General features: G+C 37.2%; 1 protein-coding gene across 1 annotated transcript; it reads right to left on the minus strand.

Moving 5' to 3' along the window:
- Window positions 1-2539: 2539 nt before the first annotated feature.
- LOC128997528 (uncharacterized) lies at window positions 2540-23487 on the minus strand. The gene is made up of 19 exons (XM_054423168.1): window positions 23157-23487; window positions 21964-22109; window positions 21268-21339; window positions 19320-19529; window positions 18052-18330; window positions 16591-16732; window positions 15597-15754; window positions 14887-15064; window positions 12278-12550; window positions 10707-11025; window positions 10192-10647; window positions 9953-10057; window positions 9711-9815; window positions 9348-9563; window positions 8808-8936; window positions 7486-7660; window positions 6298-6496; window positions 4376-4597; window positions 2540-2766 (listed from the first exon to the last, which is right to left on the minus strand). The coding sequence occupies exons 1-19, from the start codon at window positions 23181-23183 to the stop codon at window positions 2569-2571; spliced, it is 3609 nt and encodes a 1202-aa protein (XP_054279143.1). The 5' UTR covers window positions 23184-23487; the 3' UTR covers window positions 2540-2568.
- Window positions 23488-23503: the final 16 nt, after the last annotated feature.

The raw sequence follows: 23503 nt of genomic DNA on the forward strand, positions 1-23503 counted from the left end.
GAAAGAGTGTGGCAGCTGGCAGCAAACACAGTTATTCTTGTGTTAACTGTTATAGAGTTGGGGTATTGAGGTTCTGTTCTAGAGCTAAAATAATCAGAAAAATCGTTTACAAATAGTAACCCTACTTATAATGGAGATAAGAACAAAACTACCTTTGTGAATAGGGAAAGGCCTGCATAATTTTATAGTTTTAATGCCATATATTACACTTGTTACCTATAAATTTTCAACTCATCCCTGATTTTTAACTACCCCCAATGGCTATGCTGATGTTTTCAGCTATTCTTCTAAGGACATGCTGCTGTTACTTACCCTTTAGCTTTAGTTACCTATTAAAAGTAGGAATCTCTACTGTCAGAACTACTTCTTCCTTATCATTTTCCACTTCCTTGCTGTCAACAGTTGGGACCAGAGTGAATAAAAGACACATTTATATAAACAGTTCTTTATTCACAATTTTAACAGTTTTAACATGGCACTTAGATATGCTAATCTCAGATAAGATCAACCAATGCTGCCTATAATGAAAGTATTTTTAGTTAAAGAGGTTGTATAGAAGTAAAGAAAATATTAAACTCAAGTGTCATACATTTTATTTTTTTCAGAAAGCATAAGTGTAAAAATACTAAGATCCTCTTTTTTAACAAACTTTTGTTTAATAGCAACATTCCTTCTTTTTAAGAAGTAGAATCCTTCCTTTTGTCTTTTTTATTAAAGTTTACGGTAAAAAGGAAGTGGACGGTTTTAAACTGAGTAATAGTGGTTTATGGGCTATGGAGTCATGTTTACTGGAAGCTAGGATATAAATACAGTATGAATATAGACCATTTGATTACTCAACAGGAGGTATAGAACGGATTTTCCTAGTTGCCGAGTTTGGCTGCTGAATGCCTGTTTTTCAGCATCAACTAATCACAAACAACAGTTAGATTCAGTAATTACTATCCGCCCAATCCAGCAGAGGTTGTACACTGAAAACCCAGGCACTAAAACAATCCCAAGACGTTCACAACCCTGTAGCCAAATTAGGCAGTTGGGAAACCCGCCTTAAAAAAGGCACTAGAGTATGGTAAATGTATTGGCTGAGTTTTGGCAGTGGTTGTATATTATTGTTCCATTGTTATGTATTATAGAAAAGGATTTTTTACTAAATACACCATAAACTAACTGTTGTTAGAACTCTTAGGGAGATGAAAAAATGTAAAAATTAAATTACTTGGATATTAAATAAAGCACTCCTACATTCTGCTATTTCTGGTATGGGTTATAACTGACTATTGATGGATCCAGAATCCAAAAGTCAATGGTTAACATTTACCCAAAAAATTTACTTGCTATTCTATATCAATTCATCCAAGGCGTTAAAACTCTATGGAATTTTTAGAAGTAAAAAATTGTTCAATAATAAAACCAAAGATTACACATGCTATGCAAAATGTGTAGCCTAGTATGGCATTGTTTAATCTTTGGTAAAGCCCCCCATATACGGGCAAATATGTTTGCGAGCATGTTCGTGACGGTGTTGGCGGCGAACATGCTCGCCCGTGTTGGCTAGCGTGTTGTGCTCGACCGTCTGTTGGAAACGCCGAGCATGTTTGTGAGCGTTTCCGCCAACAGGCTCGCAAACATCATGCTCGCCCGTGTATGGGGGGCTTTTGACTGTAAGAATTCAACAATTGAAACTTATGTTTTCCTTGATTGCAGTTGAATTTGTACAGTCTTCTTTGAAAGTCTTATGGATTTAGTATTGAATTATCACTCTAAATGTGGACAATATTAGTTTTTTGTCATTACTCATTATAATGCTTAGTTACCATATAAATATTATTATAGGATTGAATCATAACATGGTAACCAAAAGTATTGCAAATTTCACCTACTGGTGCTTACTAAAAATGACCTAACGTGTACAATTGTTATTGTAATTAATTAACAATAATATAACTTCAAACAAAGTTTATAACTTTGGTTGCTAAAATCAAGAATTCTCTTCTTAAGAGAAATTATAAACACTACGAATCTAACCATCAGTTATCACTATAGAGTTTATAACTCAATTTAAAACTGGTATATTAGGTATTGGAAGATCTTCTTGACTTAAACTCAAATTAAGTCTTTATCCAAAGTTTTAATTTTATGTACAATGTGGTTTGGTTTTCAAACTCAGGGTTACTTTTTAACAAATTTTGAATTCCATTTTTTTCCCTTGTTTTATTAGATCTTAAGTACACTTTCAGAAAGTGGGTACATACATTTAATTGGTATATAAATATGTATTATTGCTCTTGTTTTACTAAAGATATTTTATCAAACCATCCATCTGATCACCTCAGAACTTTGAGAATTTGTTTCAAGTAACCTTAAAACACAAATTTTGGAGTGAAAACGGCGTTTTCCCCAAAAGTACCAGAGGAAAAAGTGCTTAGAATTGCCTAATTTAGCTAAATAAACAAATATTTTATAAAAATCATACGAGTAGTTTTTTTTAGTTCATAATTTTACCTTTTTTATTTCTGGGGGCAGCTTAAATGGTTGAGATTGGCAGCTGATGCAGTAAAGATAGACTGTTTAAAGCTTGAGGTTATTCATACATTGTTTCATGTAAGCATCAAGTGTTGAGTAGTCGACTAACGTGTCCCTGACCAACTCTCGCAGAATTGTCGGCCATTGTTGATCCAACATCCGCAGTTTGACAATTGCCGAGCAGGCCTGGTCTAGAAGAGTTCCCAGATAATTTTTACCTTTGTGTCTCCATAACATGTCCTCCTAAAAACAAATGCAAGGTTAGTAATTTTTAAATGAAGAAAGAACTGTCAGCTTTAGGTGTCCTGATAAAGTAGTGATAAGTGTTTCTGTTTGTCTTCTTTGGGTACTATGTTCTTCCTAGGGTAAGCTAGCTGCTAAGAAATCACTATCCTGACCTAGAGTTTTCCTAAAAAATTATAACCTTAATAAAACCCACTTTAAAATATACTGGTACTACTGGTAAGGCTATATATATACCTGGGTAAAAATATTTTGTAACTTATTGTATTAACTTGGACTGCTTTCATAGCTATGAAAGCCAGTTGAGCCTCCGCAATCATGTTTTATGATTTTTAATAAAGCAACAGATTTTTATAGATATAATACAAAATACAAATGTTCCCACACTCTGCACTGCTAGCCTTTACTACTTCCTTCACCACTTCCTACGTCGTGGACCTGTTCCCCTCCCTCCTTAGCATTTTAAGATTGCAGATACATTAATCTAACTGCCACAGACAGTTCCCACACACCACACTGCTGGCCTTTGCTCTACTTCCTTCACCACTTCCTACGTTGTTGACCTGTTCCCCTCCCTCCTTAGCATTTTAAGATTGCAGACACATTAATCTAACTGCCACAGACAGTTCCCACACACCGCACTGCTGGCCTTTGCTCTACTTCCTTCACCACTTCCTACGTTGTTGACCTGTTTCCTTTCCTTCCCATAGCATTTTAGTATTTTAGATACGTTAATCTAACTGCAATAAAGCGTTCCCACACTAATTATCTAACTTCCACGCCATAAACGTTTCCCACACTCCGCATGTCTCGCCTTTACTACTTACTTCACCACTTCCTACGACGTGGACCTGTTTAAATTTGCCATTTATGAGAGGATCCATGAATGTGATTCACCGACGAATTGTTTAAGATAAAATGTTATTTGTTATTATAACCTTATTTAGCTACGTAAATCAAATCTGTTAATGTACCTAAGAAAGTATGTTTCATCTATGACTGTACCTATTCGATCAAAGTTCGTTTCCAAATTGCGACTTAAATGTAAATCTAAGACTTTCTCTGTGGTATTTGATCAGTTGTCATCATCCAAATGTTTTTTGTTTAGTGTGTTTAGGTTGTGGCTTGATTTTAAAGCCCCCCATACACGGGCGAGCATGCTCGTGACGGTGTTGGTGACGAACATGCTCGCCCGTGTGTGGGATCCGTCACGGCGAGCATGTTGGGCTCGGCGCTCGGCTCGTTGGACCTGGCGAGCCTGAACACGAACATGCTCGCAAACATGCTCGCCCGTCTGTGGGGACGACCAATATGTTCGAGAGCATGTTCGTCGCTCCAACTAGGGTAAAGATAGGATAAATGATTCACGTTATCTACAGTTGAGATAAAAAAAAACCAAACCAAAAATAAATTTTGGTGCCAACTGTCAATTCTGATGGGAATTATTTTTGTGATTGACTTCGTCAGCTGTGAAATGCAATCCTAAAACCATAAAATAATACTCAGTTTGACTAACAAAAATATTGTAAATAAGCTTAGTTTTAAAAAATGACACAGTTTATCCAGCTATATGCTGGTCAAGAACACAGCCTTAGTAATAAGGGAATACCTGTGAAAGGTTGGTCCTACGCCACTGCAATGCCTCCTTAGCCACTACAGTCCGCAGCGCCGGGTCTGCAGCCCACAGCCAGTGTCTGGCACTCTGCTGCGTAGTCTCCAGCCGCAGTCTAGACAACAGAGGCTGCAGTAGACTGTCTGGCAGAGACCACAGTACCAGCTCACTGAGACCGTTGTACTCCTGGGTGGCCACTGATATGTCTTCCACCTTGATCTATCAACAAAGAAAACTGGATTAATTATGGTTCCGGACTAGATTTCAAGTTAGCTATTTGTTGATCCAAAATCATGAATTAATGCTCAATGATCATAAGTACAGTTTAGTCCAGTTTCAAATTGGAAAAAAGCAAGAACTCTCAGAACCTATCTCTCAACGTTCTTATTACTAGGTGACTATCAAGAAAGATGTATTCCTTTCAAAAGCTGTTTAAGTAGTTTGTTGCCAACTAGGCTAGGCCTATGTCTTTACTCCCTAGTACTGTTATATTATCCAAATACCACACAGCAGCAAACGAAAATGTCTCCTTAAAAATATCACATTAATTCCCTAAATAGAATTAGTTTAACGCAACTACTTAGGTTTGCTGTAACAGGGAGGGTATAAAAGTGGTTTTTCTTTTGTAAAATGTTAATAGTTAAGTAAGAAATGCATTCTCCAAATTGGATCGAAATATGTTCATAAACAAGCAAACTACAAAAGTTTACTTATTCTTGCTAAGAATATCATGGGAATTTTAAATTTAAAAATTTGTCCGTAACCATTAGGTGCATAATAACGCTACAATATACTAAATTATTTGTTTTTTAAGCTCTACAAAATAGTTTCAAACGAAATTCCATAATTTTATTTATGTTTTTAGGGTCAAAAATGAAAAAAACCCATTTTACTAAAAAAACCCCCATAAAATACCGATTCCCATATTCCATTAGAATAAATGTAGGTTTACTTGTTTATACCAAATTTCATCAAAATCGGATCATTTTGCTTAAGTTATCTTGCTAACCAACACACACACACACATACATATATATATATTATTAAGTAAATTAAAATACTTAAGTACCCTAATAACATTTTATTTATGAATGAATTTATATATATGAATTCGAACAAATGGTGTTTTTGGCCTCTAGGGACCTCAAAACAAAAAAGTAAATCGGTCCCGGGTCCAGTTCAACTTATACTAAAATAAAATAAATCATAAAATAAAAGCAATATTAATTTTTATAAAATAGTTACTTGTTTTGACTTTTTATAGTAATAAAACATTCCTCACACTGCTTACACTTAACAAAACATCTCAAATGTTATTAAAGTAATATTATTAAAATAATTAAAGTAATATTTACATTTAAAGAATTAATTAAATAAGAACGCCTTCACAACACGCTCCTGTATTGCGGGTATTGCATTGACTTTCTGCAGGCGTTTTTAATTTTTTTTTTATTTTTTTTATTCTCGTCTCGATAAAAATCTCGGCCAAAAAGAAATCTCGTCTCGTGTAACGAGATGTAAAATTTCCCGAAAATTTCACGAAATTTCGAGACTTGACCATCCCTAGTTTTTTGAGTAAAAAATGGGAAAAACCAATTTTCACCCCAAAACCCCCGTTCCCATAGTTTGATCATGCTGGTTTGCGAACTCGTTGGAATAAATGTAGGTTTACACGTTTCTACCGATTTTCATCAAAATTGGATCATTTTTGCTCGAGTTATCGTGCTAACTAACACATATAACTAATATATATATGAATTTGAACGGAGGGAATTTTTGGCTTCTGGGGAACTCAAAACGAAAAAGTAAATCTGTCCCGGGTCCAGGTCTTGCCGTGAGTACTACGGTAATAGCTTATTCCTTATATGGGAAATTCGCTAATATTCCCTATATGGGAAATTCGCTAAAATTAACTTTACCTCTTGATCATTGATCACGCGTAGACCCCAATGAGACAGTCGATAGATGGCATAGCTTCGCCATTCCTTGCCTGTGATCGGATTACCTTCCTCATTTATTGTGAGAGAAGTCAGTCCCTGTATATCTGCTAGTGCGTTCAGTTGGCCCATGCAGTGAATGTTGGTTTCCCGGAACGAATAGTGCTCAGCATTAGGAAACCTGTGAATTTATAGGTCACTAACTGAATAAGTAATTAGTAACTGTTGCGGTCTTCAGGGTAAAATCCTACAAAATTTAGTGTTTTGAGTACTGCTACAAGCAGTGGTGATGTGGGGTGGGATCGGCATTCCCGCTCACCTTTATATTGGTAGAGACCCATATTTTCCATGACCTTGGTGAGCATTCTTGTACTGAACAATTTACGACTAGGGCTACAAGAGGACAGATCATATTATAATCTGTACTGTAGTATTTGCCAATGCCAGTTTACCACCATGAGGAAGAAGCAAAAATAAATGTCAGCACAAAACATTATGGTAGCCAAGGTGCCTTGCTGAGAGGCTTTCAACAAGATGTGTCTAGTTCTCTGTCAGTGCAAGCTTAGGGCACAGGCCTACACTCTTCGCACCTGCTATATCTCATCATGACTTGCTGAGATTGTACTACTAGCATCAAGTGAAATGACAAGATTTTAACCTGAAGATCATGATAGTTTTCAAGTATGGACATGGAAGCCTTAATATTAGTGAATTAAACAATGTCTCTTAAATTTGAGTCAACCACACAAAATTGATTACTGTTTATTGAAAAATGTAGGACACGTTCCAGTCAAAATAAACCCCAAAGAGTGGCAGCAATTAGATGAGCAAGGGGCAAGTGTCCCTCTACTTTTAGGATGTATCGATTAATAATGTATATAAATATAATGCAATATAAATTAATTTAATGTTTACTAATATAACCAAACTCCTTAATGTGGTTTATGGCCTATGTGGTTTTTGACATTACATATAATATTCAACTACTGTCGCCACTGACCATAATACAGTAATTAAATAGCTATATGGTGTTTAATGATATCATTGATCCCTTAATGATGTTCATAAATTTATAAAACATTTAGATGTATTTTAATGGTTTTATTTAAGAAAGTTTATAACAGGAAAACACCATTGATAGTTTGTGGATAAAAACAGTTTGTAGTTTACCTCTGCTTGAGTCGCCCCAGTACACAGCTGAGGCTGTTGAAGTTGACGTAGTTGAACCTAACGTGAGTGACGTCACCCGCTTTCACCGGGTTCCACGGACGATCAATAAACCTCAATGCTCCTTGACCATACACGTTGAGGTAGCGGCCACTAATCTCAACCAAGTAGTCGCCACCTGGTTACACAGGTTACTGTATTGGATGAGGCAAAACTTATGTGTCTATCTTGAACAGATTCTAAAAGACCCTTTCTGTACTGTAATATGGGTACTACTTTATAACACGTACTCTAAGGGCACGACTTGTTTGTGCGTGTACCCTCCACCGCCTCCTTAGCCAGGAGGGCCCCCCACCACAGCCCGGCGCTTGGCGATCTGCTACTAGTCGCCCTAAAAAAGTTGTCTATACTACTTCTACTCCCAGCGGATGCGTAGGCGCCTGTTGGTCATGTAATTTCCCTCGCTACACTGTGAATGGTTTGCCTTTTTTACGGGCGGTTGCCATGATATTAATCTAAGTTAGCCTAAAAATGTTTAACCCACAGCTATTTTTTACAATCACTCAATAATTACTTAACCGCACTAATCAACTCCATAACACAGTCCAATAAACTCAGACTAACAGTTGATAGAACACAATAGAATACAATACTCTTCCGGTCATAAAATACTTTACATTAAGAGACCGACTTTCATTTCACCAACTTAGTCATATAAAATAAATAACTGCAAGCCATTAACCTTTTTACAGGGTGTTTGAAAAAACCGTCTGATATTTTAAGGTGTTATTTATTGTACATGATATGAAAATAAGCAAAAGGTTTCCATAATTACATAAACTCAGTTAACTGTTTACACCTAATAAGTCAAGCTTTTCAATTAAATTGGAATATACTACAATTTTATCGTTTGGTGTACATTTTAATAAGTAAAAACATAGTTATCAAAATCAATTACTACCAAAACAATAATATAGAACCCTCAGAAATTATATTGTATGGTAAATACTTGAATTAAATTCAAATTAAAATTTTTTTAAATGTACACATAAAAGTAAAAAAAACTCAAACAGCTCTGGTCGAATGTTTTTAGAAAGCGTAGTCCGACCATATGCTACAGAAACTTTGGCTGCAGTGGGAGATTGGTGCCGCTCTCCCCGCACACACCGCTGGCAAACAAGTTGTACGCTTACAGTATGTGAAAATACTTTTTTTTTAATATGTCTGGTTTCCCAAACCTAACCTAACCTAACCTAACAAAGCTAAATTATTTTGTTATTTATTTAGTACTGTAGTGAGTTTATCAGTGATCTGTCACTACTAACCTTGTTCTCGCACTTTCCCAGGGTTGGGAGGAGGTTTTGGTTTTGGCCGGGAACCGGTTGTTCTCTGAGTTAATATCTGCTTTCTCTGAGAAACACTGCTACTTCTGGACCCCTTCTTGCTCGAGGCACCTATAAAATGCATTTGTGTGAGACAAAAAAAAACTATTTAATTACAAACCTTTCTATAGGATTTAGTTACATTAGATATTCACAAATTTTACAATTTTCCTAAATTCAATGAAACTGTAAATATGATGCGTCAAAGCTAAAAGATATACTATATTTAATTTATATACACTCTATTTTAAAAGATTATACAAGAAGTTGAACTCAGGTAGGAATACAAAAGTGAAGCCACCATGTCTTTTCCAGCCCGTAGCAAAGTGAATCACCTTTGCCACTATCATCATTCCTCTTCACCTTCCAGCAACCATTGTAACTCATCTGTGCCATTGTCACCTCTCCTTTCTGCCACTGGCTCTGCACTGGATAAAATCTCCCCTGCCTTTCTCCCCTCCTTTCTGCTGCAGTGTGACTCACCTTTGCCAGTGTCACTTTCACTAGTGCTCTCGTCAGGTAGTGAGCTGAGAGAGCTGTCTGCCACTGGATAAACTCTCCCATGCCTTTCTCTCCTCCTTATTTCTGCTGCAGTGTGACTCACCTTTGCCAGTGTCACTTTCACTAGTGCTCTCGTCAGGTAGTGAGCTGAGAGAGCTGTCTGCCACTGGATAAACTCTCCCATGCCTTTCTCTCCTCCTTATTTCTGCTGCAGTGTGACTCACCTTTGCCAGTGTCACTTTCACTAGTGCTCTCGTCAGGTAGTGAGCTGAGAGAGCTGTCTGCCACTGGATAAACTCTCCCATGCCTTTCTCTCCTCCTTATTTCTGCTGCAGTGTGACTCACCTTTGCCAGTGTCACTTTCACTAGTGCTCTCGTCAGGTAGTGAGCTGAGAGAGCTGTCTGCCACTGGATAAACTCTCCCATGCCTTTCTCTCCTCCTTATTTCTGCTGCAGTGTGACTCACCTTTGCCAGTGTCACTTTCACTAGTGCTCTCGTCAGGTAGTGAGCTGAGAGAGCTGTCTGCCACTGGATAAACTCTCCCATGCCTTTCTCTCCTCCTTATTTCTGCTGCAGTGTGACTCACCTTTGCCAGTGTCACTTTCACTAGTGCTCTCGTCAGGTAGTGAGCTGAGAGAGCTGTCTGCCACTGGATAAACTCTCCCATGCCTTTCTCTCCTCCTTATTTCTGCTGCAGTGTGACTCACCTTTGCCAGTGTCACTTTCACTAGTGCTCTCGTCAGGTAGTGAGCTGAGAGAGCTGTCTGCCACTGGATAAACTCTCCCATGCCTCTCTCCCCTCCTTTCTGCTGCAGTGTGACTCACCTTTGCCAGTGTCACTTTCACTAGTGCTCTCGTCAGGTAGTGAGCTCAGAGAGCTGTCTACCACTGGCTCTACACTGGATAAACTCTCCCCTGCCTTTCTCTCCTCCTTTCTGCTGCAGTGTGACTCACCTTTGCCAGTGTCACTTTCACTAGTGCTCTCGTCAGGTAGTGAGCTGAGAGAGCTGTCTGCCACTGGCTCTACACTGGACACACTCTCTCCTGCCTCTCTATCCTCCTTTCTGCTGCAGTGTGACTCACCTTTGCCAGTGTCACTTTCACTAGTGCTCTCGTCAGGTAGTGAGCTCAGAGAGCTGTCTACCACTGGCTCTACACTGGATAAACTCTCCCCTGCCTTTCTCTCCTCCTTTCTGCTGCAGTGTGACTCACCTTTGCCAGTGTCACTTTCACTAGTGCTCTCGTCAGGTAGTGAGCTGAGAGAGCTGTCTGCCACTGGCTCTACACTGGATAAACTCTCCCCTGCCTCTCTCTCCCCTTTCTGCTGCAGTGTGACTCACCTTTGCCAGTGTCACTTTCGCTCTCGTCAGGTAGTGAGCTGAGAGAGCTGTCTACCACTGGCTCTGCACTGGATACACTCTCCCCCGCCTCTCTCTCCTCCTTTCTGCTGCAGTGTGACTCACCTTTGCCAGTGTCACTTTCACTAGTGCTCTCGTCAGGTAGTGAGCTGAGAGAGCTGTCTGCCACTGGCTCTACACTGGACACACTCTCCCCCGCCTCTCTCTCCCCTTTCTGCAGCAGAGGTGCCAGGATCGGTGGCAGCCTGAAGAACTCAACAGGTTCAGTGTGTGACGGTGGTAGAGGCTCTGCTTCTTGTACCTGCGTGTTGATTATTGTTTGTTAGGAGTATTGTTTACAATAGACGATTTTGTTCTTTTCAATTCTCTGCATACATTAATGTGTTTTCTGATTGGTTAAATGATGTGGATGTTTTATTAACCAACTAAAGGCAATTTAAAGATTTAAATTATCTTTCTTGAAACATGGATCTTTACAGGTAGGATCCTAATTTAAATTATATAATTTTGAGGTTACCACTATATTTCTTGTATTAGCACATCCACATATGCCTCTATAGGTTATAGCATGTGCTCATGGAACGTATTGAGCACAGATAAATAATTTCTTATGCTATCTATTTAAAAAGCATTTTCTACCATAAAACAAACTACCAATTTTGAAAGAAATAAGTAAAATTTACTTGAATATTGTAAAAACGTGTGGAGCATTATTTGAGTAAAGTCTCAAACAAACCTTCAGTGCACATGCATAAACCATATAGGCTTTGATTTTTAAATTCAAATTAATAATATCTTAAGAGGAGCGCCAGCATAGCATTGCATAGCATAGCAGACTGCTGGTTGCAGCCTGCTACCAGCCCCGTGCCGCGCCGGACCAAATCAGTATTATGATAGCGCTATCTAAATGTCAATCGTGTATTCGTACCGTATTAATGTTTTCTGTGTTCGTGTTCGTGTTTTAAATGTGTTTTTGACGAGTTGCAAGCTTTGATAATGTTGTCTTCGCAACGAAACATGTAAGCTGTTGAGCAATACCATTTTTGGACTATTTGACTGAGGTATGTAAAAAACCTATTATTGTCTTAACAATATAGTCCAGGGGCCGAAAACATGAATTTTGACATGAACTAGACACGAAAAACATGCTTCAAAATTTACAATGGGATGAGAAGGCTACTTGTGTTGGTTAATCTATGGTAATACATAAAAAAAGAAAAAAAAACAGTAGCTCATGTTATACAGTTTTGTGAACTGAGTTATACAGAATTAATTATATGAGATGAAATGCCCTAATAGTTAAATACCTTTACCATTCATGAAATCAAATCCAAACCCAACAATGCAATAGTGCTTCCGCAAAAGGGAAATCAACCCATGCTCAATTCAGCGTTGTGATCAATCTTACCTGTTGTGAATTGTGAACTACTAACCATTCTCTACCATCATGCCCACGGCCTTTTAGCGATGGATGGTATGAAAAAAATGACAATGAGATGATTCAATTCCGAGCAAGCGAGAACGTTCCACGAGCAACCAACCGCAATACAAACCTGACTATGATTTTTCCTTTTAGAGAATATGTTTCGTTTGGCTCTCTGCGGTAATTGTACAGCTTTGCCGGACAAAGGTAACGATTGATTTAAAGGAATTATCTCTTCAAAACGCAGCTCTCTAAGGGAAGAACTTAGCTGAGACTTTGCCACCTCAGAGCATTTCAAAGTCTCCCATTTCTCACGAGCATTGGTGATAGCTTCTTCTCTTTCTATGGTTTTCTCTCTGTTTGCTTTCCAAACCATTGCTGCTTTTCGCACCTGTTCAGTCACCTGATTGGACAGGATTCGGATTAATTTTTTTTTACTTTCCTTTCTTTCATCTAATATTCATTCTCTGGTCGGTTTTGACATTTTCCATGCGATTTAGTTTCACAGTGTTCTTTGTGCGTGTAAATTTTCTTAAAAGATTATTTACATTTTATATATTTGGTAAATAAATAAACTCATGATTTAATGGCATGCTAGATTACATTTGTTAAATTTACTATCGTTCTATGTGTTTATTATTGACCAGGAACAATTTTTATGCTGTTTTAGATTTTAAAATCTGTATCATTGAACCTTATTTTTATTTTATTTTTTTTTTCAATCAATCTAAATGCTTTTTATTCTTGAGCGCTTAACGGTGCAAAACTGGTTTATCAACACGAGAAATACAAAACAAACTATATACATGGACAAGTGGTATTTGTATTTATTTTAGGTTTTTGTTATTAAAGACTTTAAATTTCAAGCAATTCATTTAGATGGCTTGCAAGACAGTTGTTTTACCATTCATTACTTGATTTAATTCTCAACTGACATAATATTTGTATGTTACATCATTGTAGTTTTTTGTGCTGAAGAACTGTAAATGTTATGAATTGCTCATTTGACAATACAGAATGTAAATGTTTTACCAATTCCTCTAAAACAAAAACTACTTGTTTAATTATCAGTGCTATAAAAGCCATGCATGTTATTGTGTACAACACTTAAGCAACAATATATACTGTGAAACAAATTTAGGAACACTTAAAATTACAAAATAATACTACTCGTCAAATTTACAAATCTTGGGTCCACTGCAGCCTCAGTATTTCTTGCAGTTATCTTCTTACCTTAACCTCGGTTAGTCATATTCCTTATTGAGGATAACCAAGGTAAGTAATTCGTCTATTTTAGAGAAATTAACACGTAACAAAAAGTCTCATTAATTAATAATTTCAACAACATAGATTATCACTTCTTTACTTCACCTAAATGATTCTAACCTTAAGTAATTTGAATTTGAAGTAGGCTACTGCCTTGTCTGCCTTACAAAAAATACTGGACACAAGAACTAAGACTACCTTGGAAGTTGTTTTAGATATGGCAATTTTTCCTGTGAAGTTTTAAAACCAATTAAGTTTGGATATGATCAAGTAAACAATAATATTCCCCTCTATATTAACCCTCCGAGGGTCACGCGTCAAAAAATAGACGCACAACACACTTTGTGTAGGGTCACGCGTCGAGTTTAAGACGCACAAACATCGTTTACGGCGAAGGCTCTATGACTGACTGAATCGGATTGAACTGGATCGAGTTAGGTATCGTTCTTTCCGTAATATTCTAAGCTTTCTCCAGAAGTCTGTCTCTAAGCGCTATTCATTTTAGTTCCGAAAATATTGTAGCAGACAGCTGACGTGCGTGTATTTGTAAACAGCTAGGTTCCCCCGGACCGATGACTGATGTGTTTTATTACGTTTATCATTTTTTTAGTGTTAAAAATCAAAAGTAGTGATATACGTGGTGCATTATAAGAAGATTTAAGTGGTTTTGAAGTGCTGGTTGATGATCCTGAAGAAGTAGGTAGTGATATTGATGTAAATTATCAGCCAGATTCCTAGCTATGGTTAGGCTATGCATTCTTAGCTAAACGCTATATACTGAAATCAGTTTTTTGCCCATAACTTATTTATTTGCAAATCTACTTCCTTATATTATTATATATTTGTAATCCTCATAAAATTTAGAACAAAGTGGCTATTTTCAAATATTTATAGGCCTATAATTTATACAATTTCATTGAGCGCGAACTTATTTTTTTTTTTTAATTTTCAAAATTATATTTTTTTACCTAAAATTTTTTTTTTTGAAAAAATGTTCCTTATGTTTTATATATAATATTGAAGCCCATGATTTTCCAAACAAAATGGTATATAGAACATTAGAATTAACATTGTTTTAAGCTTCTCAGATCCGTTTTAATAAAATCTTGCAAATGCGCCAAAAATAGGTGGACATTAAGGCCTAAACTATGGACACTCGGAGGGTTAATTTGGTTGGTCAAACAAATCAACCATCAAACTCACATTTTTTATCAAAATGTTCTGATATACTAGAAACATAAATGTTTTTCAAGAAATGTAGTAGAAATGAAAGTAATTACCTGAACAGAACAAGACTTTAATTTACTGAAGAATGACACTAGGTACATGTTAGGAATTGTATACAAACAGTCAAATAATAAAAACATAAATAACATATGATTAACAATTTAAACATAAAGTAAAGAAGAAAAGGTAGAGTATAAAATATCACAACAAGAAATACTTGAAAAGTACACAAATTTTGTAAGTTACCTGTTGCGATACAGTTCTCTTCTTGCTGTAAGTGATTCTACGGGCCTCGGCCCTCTCTGGTAGATGGACTGCTCTTGCAGACAAGGGAAGTTGGTCCTCTGGAGCTATGATGTTCTCACTCCGCAGGTCTTTGAGCGAGGAACTGTGCTTACTTAGCAGCTGTTTGGTGGTCTGTGATCTGTAAATCAGATAAAGCGATAGTCCTCTACTCAGCCACAGATTCCTGTTCGCGCAGGGACTATGAAAAAAGGGTAGCAGAGAATGAGGTGAGGAGTAGACAAACTATGTGTTATCCAGCGTGCTTAAACAATCAGAAAGTTTCCAAGTGGGTTTTCGGATTAGCATAGGACCATAGCCTTCTCCAGTTTATTGTAGAGGCGACTAACAGGGGTTGGAAGATCCTTCTCTTCATGCCCCCAACTATCTCCGAGGCTAAGTTTCAGTTTCCTTCTATCTTTGGTGCTCAAAATATTTTGTATTTTCTTTTATTAATCTCTTTCAACCTCGTTTTGGGATGAGCAAGTTCCTGAAGCAATAAACAATTTCCAAGAGGAATAAGGTGTTGTTGTAACGTACATGTTGGTATACAGTCATACTACACAAAAATAGCTTATGGTTTATCGGTGCTTGATCATCAGATAGTTTAGAAGGTCAGTTGATCAAAACTCAATGTTCATGTTATTTGCTGCAGAATTACCTTCATACCTTACCTCAGCAGTTCCCAGTTCGTCCGAGCATTGCAAATCACCTCTTCTCTCTTGGTCTCCTCCTCCAGTGTGATGCCAGCGCTGAGGTGAGAGAACATAGCACTAGTCTGCTCCTTGTTCGCTCGCCAGGCCAATGCTGCCTTGCGCACCTGATCTGACACCTGTAGCCAAGTTTGCATCAACAAGATATTCAACAGTAAAAAGTGTGTTAAAGTGAGTTATTGTACCTTTTTTCCCCGTGGGCATGAGTTATGTAATGTTCTTAGAAATCTCTTTAAAATTCTACAAAACCAATTTTGTTAAATTTTGAATATGTAAAATTGCATCATGCCTTATACAAGCTGTGAGTAATGACAGAGATTGAGACAACTGTAGGACTTCAATCATCCAAACTCCAACAATCTGGATCAACTCAAGGAGAAAAAATCTGTCTAAAAAGTAAGTTCATTGCAGTTTGTAAAAGAAAATGACTTTTTTGTACCTTTTGAGTAAATAAAGTAGGTACCAGTACTGATTTATGATTGATTAAAGCCATATATTTAAAAAGCTTATTATGGGCCAATAGTTACTCACGGGTGGAAAGTATACTGGAAGAAGAATGGAGCACAATACAAGCTGGAGGAAATAAATTTGTAACAGCTATTAAAAGTAAAACAACGTGAGTTATGAACAAAGAGATCAGAGATGAGATTAGTTGAAGACAGCAAAGAGGAAAAGGAGGAGTTCCAATAGATGATTTGGTCATTCCATAATGAGATAATGATTTGGAGATAATTATGAGAAAAAAAGAGAATTTCTAAGAAAAGGATGGTGAAATTGTGAATGAGGGAAGGGGCCGGGAGAAACACCTAGAAGAAGTTGGATTGACGAGGTGAAAAAATAGGGTTGTAATGAAAAAAAAAAGGATTTTTTTAGAGGATGAGAAACCCTGTTGATACCAGGACCCAGGACTAACCAGACAGAAGAGGATGCATGTGCACACTGAACTTTGAATTACCTGAACTTGGCTGAGAAGCTCCAAGTTGGGGAGGTATGACACCAGGAATGACACACAGTCTCCAAGAAGAGCGATGGGGTTGCCATCTACACTGACCTCACGTATCTGGGCTGCCTTGACCACGCTGCTCATGTCCTCAATACTGGAAATAACCACATGTTTGGGACAAGCTGATCAATGTTCAAATAGAATAAAATAATTTATCAGCACAAAAAATAATACCAAATGCAACTTCATGGTGTCTTGTTAATTTATAAAATGCCCTAATCTACTTACATGGTTGTAGAACAATTAATACAATAAATACTGATGAGTTACACAGCAATACACTATACAATACGAATACACATAAAGGTACAGTGGTCAACCATTGTAACCCAAAAGGGATATGTCTGCTAAAAAGTCTGGGATGGATTAATACAATTTATCTAGGAGAATTTTATTGATTTTAAGTGTTTTTAAAACACTCACTATGCATGCTGAAGTTTAAGCCTGACAGAATGTTGTACTCTCCAAACAATTCATGGACCTACCACTTTACTACTATTTGAGATTGTATAACTTAACACGTTCGCTACTGCAATAGTACGAAATTTTCCATTCACATGGACCAGCGACGCACATATGCGACGGCCGGTTTCCACCCATGGACTGCCGTCGCATATATGCGACGGCTAGTCACATTAAAATAGACTGCCGACGCATATTTGCGTCGGGGTTCTAATGTTATTAAAATGCTTATATCTTTGTAGTGGTCTATTTGAAGGCACTGAATTCCCTGCAGTGGTCTACAGAGATGTCTGACGCACAACTGCGTCGCTTGGTCTGTGGATATGATGATTGGTGGCGTCATATAATAGTTGGAAAAACTGGTCTTTACTTTTCTGCATCACTGTATGTATGTATGCAGTATGTATGCTGCATTATCCTATGCAGCTTTTATATTTGTTCAGTTATAAACTGTTCTTGAATAATCTGTTTATTTCTTTACTTACTTTCACCTTAAAACACAAAAAAATGAACTGTCGCATATATGCGACGTTTAGTCTATTTCAAGAAAACTATGATAATTTTCATTATTGTCTTCGCTGTAGACCGGGCGTCGCAAATATGCGACATTACAAAAGGTTATAAAAAATACAAATAAACAAGAATAATTTATTTACAAACACCATTGTAGCGTATTACAATGTAAATGATCGCTGTTTTACAGGTTTTTGCCCGTGGTCTGTGTGTACTGTTATCCAAGTGACAGTCGGTCTATGTGTAAGATTCAAATGTATACCTCGGTCTGTGGCAATGACCGCGGCGTCGCATATATGCGACGCTCAGTAGCGAACGTGTTAATCCAAATATAAACATAAAGTAAAGATACATGTTGGGATAGGGAGCTACCGATCCCAACAGCTCGGTAAGTTTATACATGTTTAAGCTAAAGTAAAAAAGTTCCATGCGACTTACGATTGTATCTCATTGTTGCTCAAAAACAGTTTTTGCAGTTGAGGTGTTTCTCCGAAACACTGCAGCCGCTTGAGTCGGTTCCGACGTAGGTTCAGTTCCTGTAGTGAACTGAGACCTTGTAGATCTGCTACTCCTAGCGATCGAATCTGGTTACCGGCTAAGTTGAGCACTTTCAGTTCACAGAGGGAGGATAATCCTCCCACTTGTGATATCTGGTTGCCGTGCAAGTCTAGGACTTCCAACTTCATTAGATTCCGTAATCCTTCCATTCGTCTGATTCTAAAATCAATTAGATATTGTAAAACATTCCTGCTACAAATATCAACAATGTTTAAATCAATCAATCCTTTAAGACAGCAGCTCACTTGGGTGTGCATTTTATTAATATCAGCTGATTGGTTAGTTATTTATTATTTTCTGTTGTGAGTCAGTTGTACAATTTAATGTTTTGTTTACTGTTTGTACTTATTACAATGTTCAAATATATTTCTCTAAGGTTTAAAGTTGATTGAATTTAGACACAAGAGGTTTGAGAAATTGCAGTGCGCTGACGTTCTTCCAAACGTCTAACAGTGATTCGTCGACACTCCTGCTCAAGATGATCGGTTGTTCATTATTTTGCACGGTTATAGTAGCTGGATTACAGGACGACGCCACCCGTCCCAGTCTTATAGCTTTGACTGAGCTGTTTCTTACGCAATGATCATTATTATAAAAGCTCTATGTTCAATGATCATCAGGGACATCTAGGTCCAGTTATGAGTCGTAAAATTAACCAAATCAAGTAATCCTTTTCCTTAATCAAACTGTCTAGATTTTTAGTTTTAAACTAGCACTAAAACCAGCTATAGCAGCTTAATTAGCAGCTAGTAACCATTCTGCTTCAGGTACGGTTATAATTTTGAATTTATAAAACTTTGTTTTTCTATTGGAGAGTGTCATTGTTGGAATTTATTGGGAAAATTTCATCCATAAATTACAATACATTTTTCCTTTATGGCATATGTAGCAAAACTTAAAATCTTCTAGCGTTTGTATTTAAAAAACATCAAGCATGCACTGACATGAGCTTTAAAATTCTATTATTATTTAGTATTCTGTGTATGCTGCCTATTATATAGCTAAGTGAGTGTTGGTGCCTATTAAACAGAAAGGCTTCTGGTTGGATCAGCAATAGATAGGCCTCATCTCATCGATGTCTACACCAAATGTGTGAAAACAGGTCAACCTCATAAAACACAGTTTAAAAGCCTTACTAGATGTTATACCTATTCTTTCCCATAAGCAGAACTCGCAAGGTAGGTAAAGAGTCTAGGCCTGCGATCCTATCCAGCTGATTATCATAGACGTCAAGGAACACCAACTTTGAGAGTCCAATAGTAGAGATATTGTCGAGCCTAGTGATTAGATTGTGCTGCAGAGATAGGAGCTTCACTTGTGCATCTGCCGCAAGTACGGGTAACGACGTTAGTCCTCTCCTGTAATAAGAATGTTTCTTAGCAGTATAATGATGATTAATACAATGCTCATGGTAGAAATTATAAGCATGACTATGCTTAATTTATTGAGAGTGTTATGTGGACTGGGCAAGGAGACAAATGAAAATTTTTATTAACACGTTCGTAGCGGCATGGGAGTGATCGCTCCCACTCGGAACCCTAATGCCATCCTGGTGGGTGCGCTCGCTCCCAAGCTGCAATACGGCAAACGATGATTATTTTAAAGCCAGGATTAGAACTATAAATCTGAAACTTCCCACAGCACTGCTCATCCGTCAAGCCTTTATCGAGTTATGACTGTGAAAAGCAAACTGCTTGCGTATTAATATATAGATTAAAGAATTTTGTCAGCTGTTTCAACTGCACAAGTTGGTTCTATGGTATTAAATAGCATTAAAAAGTTATCAGGTTTACCAAAAGGGTGCAGCACTATTATTTTTTGCATTTATGACAACAGCTAATTTGAACCAACTAGCAACAAAAACCTGTGGTACACAATGAGAACCTTACTTTTTTCTATGATTTATGTGCAGTGGTAGAACATTAATTAGGGCTATGGTAGATATTTGCTATACTATGGCATACAGTATAAATTCCTTAAACTCCGTCCTTCAAAATTCGGGTCTGAGTGGTATTAGTCCTATATATTATCACCACCCCAAGTAGCATGTTTCCCACCAGAACTACCTATCCTCACTATAAAGTTATTTTAGCCTTTAGTATCAATTTAAGCTGTGTATAATGATTATAGTCATTTTACCCATATTTTGCAACAAGGTAAGGACAAAGAATGGAATATTGAGAGAACTCTTGATGGTTTAACTTATTGAAACTTGAAATGTTAGCAAGTATGAGTAGCAGTGCCGGATATACCACTAGGCCGCGGTCTAGGGTCGCAAGCAAAAGGGGGCCGCAGTGGATTAAAAACACGTTTTTAGATAAAATATTTGTTTAACCATCAGTTTGCTGCGGTGACGATAATGATGTCTCCGTGAATGCGGACCGAGGGAGATGTTCACGATTTCACCACAGCTGTGGGGGTCGATGATGAAAATTATGTCCCCATGTTTGCTCCCGCGGAAGATGTTCATGATTTCACCGTGGCCGCGAGTGTCGATAATGATGATGTCCCGTAATTGCTGACCACGGGAGATGTTCACGATTTAGCCACAGCCGCGAGTGTTGATGATGATGTCCCCATGATTGCAGCCCGTGGGAGATGTTTACGATTTTGCCATGGCCGCGAGTGTCGATGATGATGTCCCTGTGATTGCAGCCCGTGGGAGATCTTCACGATTTCACCGTGGTCGCGAGTGTCGAGTATGATGTTCCTTTGTTGCAGCCCGCAAGGGATGTTCATGATTTTGCCGCGGTCACGGATACCTATGATTGCTTTTTGACTTGATTTAAGAGAGATGCCCACGATTTCAACAACGATCATAGAAGTTGATGATGATGTCCCCTTTTGATGCATATTAGATATTCACAATTACTTCCGCGATCGCAAGGAATTTCCACCACAGGGGGAGGGGGAGGGCCGCTCAAGTAATTTGGCCTAGGGCCGCAAGTACCCTAAATCCGGCACTGATTAGTAGCCTTAGGGGATTTTGACAAGATGAATAGGTCTATGTGTTACCCTAACTCTTGATTATCTTGGATCAAAACTTAAAACTTAACTAACCAGGTTTCAAGCAAATTATAACTCTTGAATTCTTACCTATCTAAAGTAATTCGATCTTTATTGTTGTCTTTGATGTCTACTTCCCCAGTTAGTCCACAGACTCCACCACTGAAAAACTTTCTTAAAGTTAATTCAATCAAGTAATTACCAAGTGCTTCGTTATACAGGTACAGCATTTATTTAACAGGGTTATTCTAAGTTCAAGATTACTAATGGAAAGTAGTGATTGAATAACACAGTAAAAGTTAAACAGAAAAGCCCTAACACAGTAGATGAGATTTGAAATAAAATTTACTTGAATTTGCATTCTATAAACTATACCAACTAATAACTGTGGAATTTAGTTTGATAAATGGTGATTGGGAGGGCCTTTGCAGGGCCGTAGCCTCCCTCCTACTTTTTTAGATGGACATTGAATGGTCATTCATAAAGGTAACCCCAAGCCTTCTGGGTAGTTTTTGCCCTATCTGACTGTCAATTGTCGTCATTAATTTTTTAATTAATTCATTAAACAATTTATTCTACTTTATTTAGCTACAAAATGTACCATTGTTTAGATTGTTTCTCACAGCAATCTAATATGACTATGCTAATTTACAATGGAACAGGATGGTAAATTAGTTTTTTTTTTCTCAGAAACTAAAAATCAATATGTCAATGACCATTTTTTCATCAATGTATTACAAGAATTAAACATATGGATCAGTCATTTAGAATTTAAAATCATTTCACCTCAATGTAGTGTTAGAGCGCTGATGAAGCTTTGGAGGCTTTGGAACGGCCGGTAAGAGAGGCAAAACTGATGGAGCAACGGATAACAGCTTCTTGGTCTTGGGCACAGACACTCCCTCAGGTTTACCAGCATTGCTACTTTTCTCCTGGAATTTATTTAATATTGATTTTAGAAAGCTTAAACATTTAAACACTTTATTAAGGCACCCCCTTTTACTTTTTTCTTTACAAATGTTTTTATCGACTGAAAATTAAAGGTTGGCATAGAATGGAGTGAGATGTTGATGTTATGTAGGTATAGCTTTTGTTTGACTAAGAGGGCTGTTTTATTTTTTAAATATTAAAATAAGGTGTTTTACATTTTGAGCTTTTTAGGGACTACGCCCCTAGTTTTCATTAAAAGCCCAATTATCAATGCCATCTAGAGCTTGGTCCAGTTTCCAGCTATTATTGATTTTTATCATAGGATTAAACTGGGACTTAATTACTGTTATCCACGTGATATGTGGGTAGATTGTTTCTTTTCAAGGTTGTTTTTGCACCCTATTACAACCTCTGACACTCTCAAGAAGAAAGGGAAATAACATGATTAGATAAGGAGTTAATTATTATTCTTACAGTAACCCTTAACCCTTCTCAACATGTTAGTATACCATACCAATCATTCAACTCTCACTCTTCTAAATGAACACAGATACAGATCAAATATACAGTTAAAACATCATATCAAATAATACTTCTTAAGTCACTACTTAAGGCTAATATCTTTTTCAGACAATTTTGGTTAAAAATATTTCTGTCTAGCCAAAATTAAGTGTGAATTTAATTTTACACCTCTTTTTCCAAAGTTGTTGTCGTTTGAAGGCAGTTCCTATTTTTGTAACAATTCACAGTTTAAAAACTGGGCTAGTTTAGTTGTTTTCAAAATCATGCAATTTTCCCTAAAATATACAGATACCTATCTAGAATTTAGGAAATAAATAGCAATATTTATGACAATATTTGAAAATCTGCCTTGATTATTTTATTAGAATGCCTACCAACCACATATTAAATTGCTGTGGAATTTTAAACAATTTTATCAAGCGTTGTTTTTGTGTTTCTATATACAATATTTTAAATAATTGACCAATCTGTCATATTTATTCATGATTAATATACATTCTTCAAAATATGGAAAGTAGCCTACTCACATGAGTCCCTCCACTGCTAATTGGCATTGGCTGAGTTCCAAATTAAAGGAGTACAAAATCATCTGTGATTTTCACATAAAATTATTATAAAGTCAAACCAATAACAGACTTGGGGTATTCCGTGCTATTCGCGGACCACCACCAACCACTTTCTAGGTAATGATGTGTCTGTCAAAAATTTACCACAGTCACGAATAGGATGAAATATTCACTTTATTTTTGAAAACTCGAAAAGTCACGCACTTCAGAGCTGAGCTAGCCTCCTTGGTACTTCTTATAACATAATATATGATGGAGTAATTTCCAATAAATAACATTTTTACAGGTACGATCGTTAATCTCGTAGC

Source organism: Macrosteles quadrilineatus, unplaced genomic scaffold, assembly GCF_028750875.1.
Source record: "Macrosteles quadrilineatus isolate MER2022 unplaced genomic scaffold, UCM_ALF_1.0 Scaffold_6__1_contigs__length_79288215, whole genome shotgun sequence".
NCBI classification, from domain to species: domain Eukaryota; kingdom Metazoa; phylum Arthropoda; class Insecta; order Hemiptera; family Cicadellidae; genus Macrosteles; species Macrosteles quadrilineatus.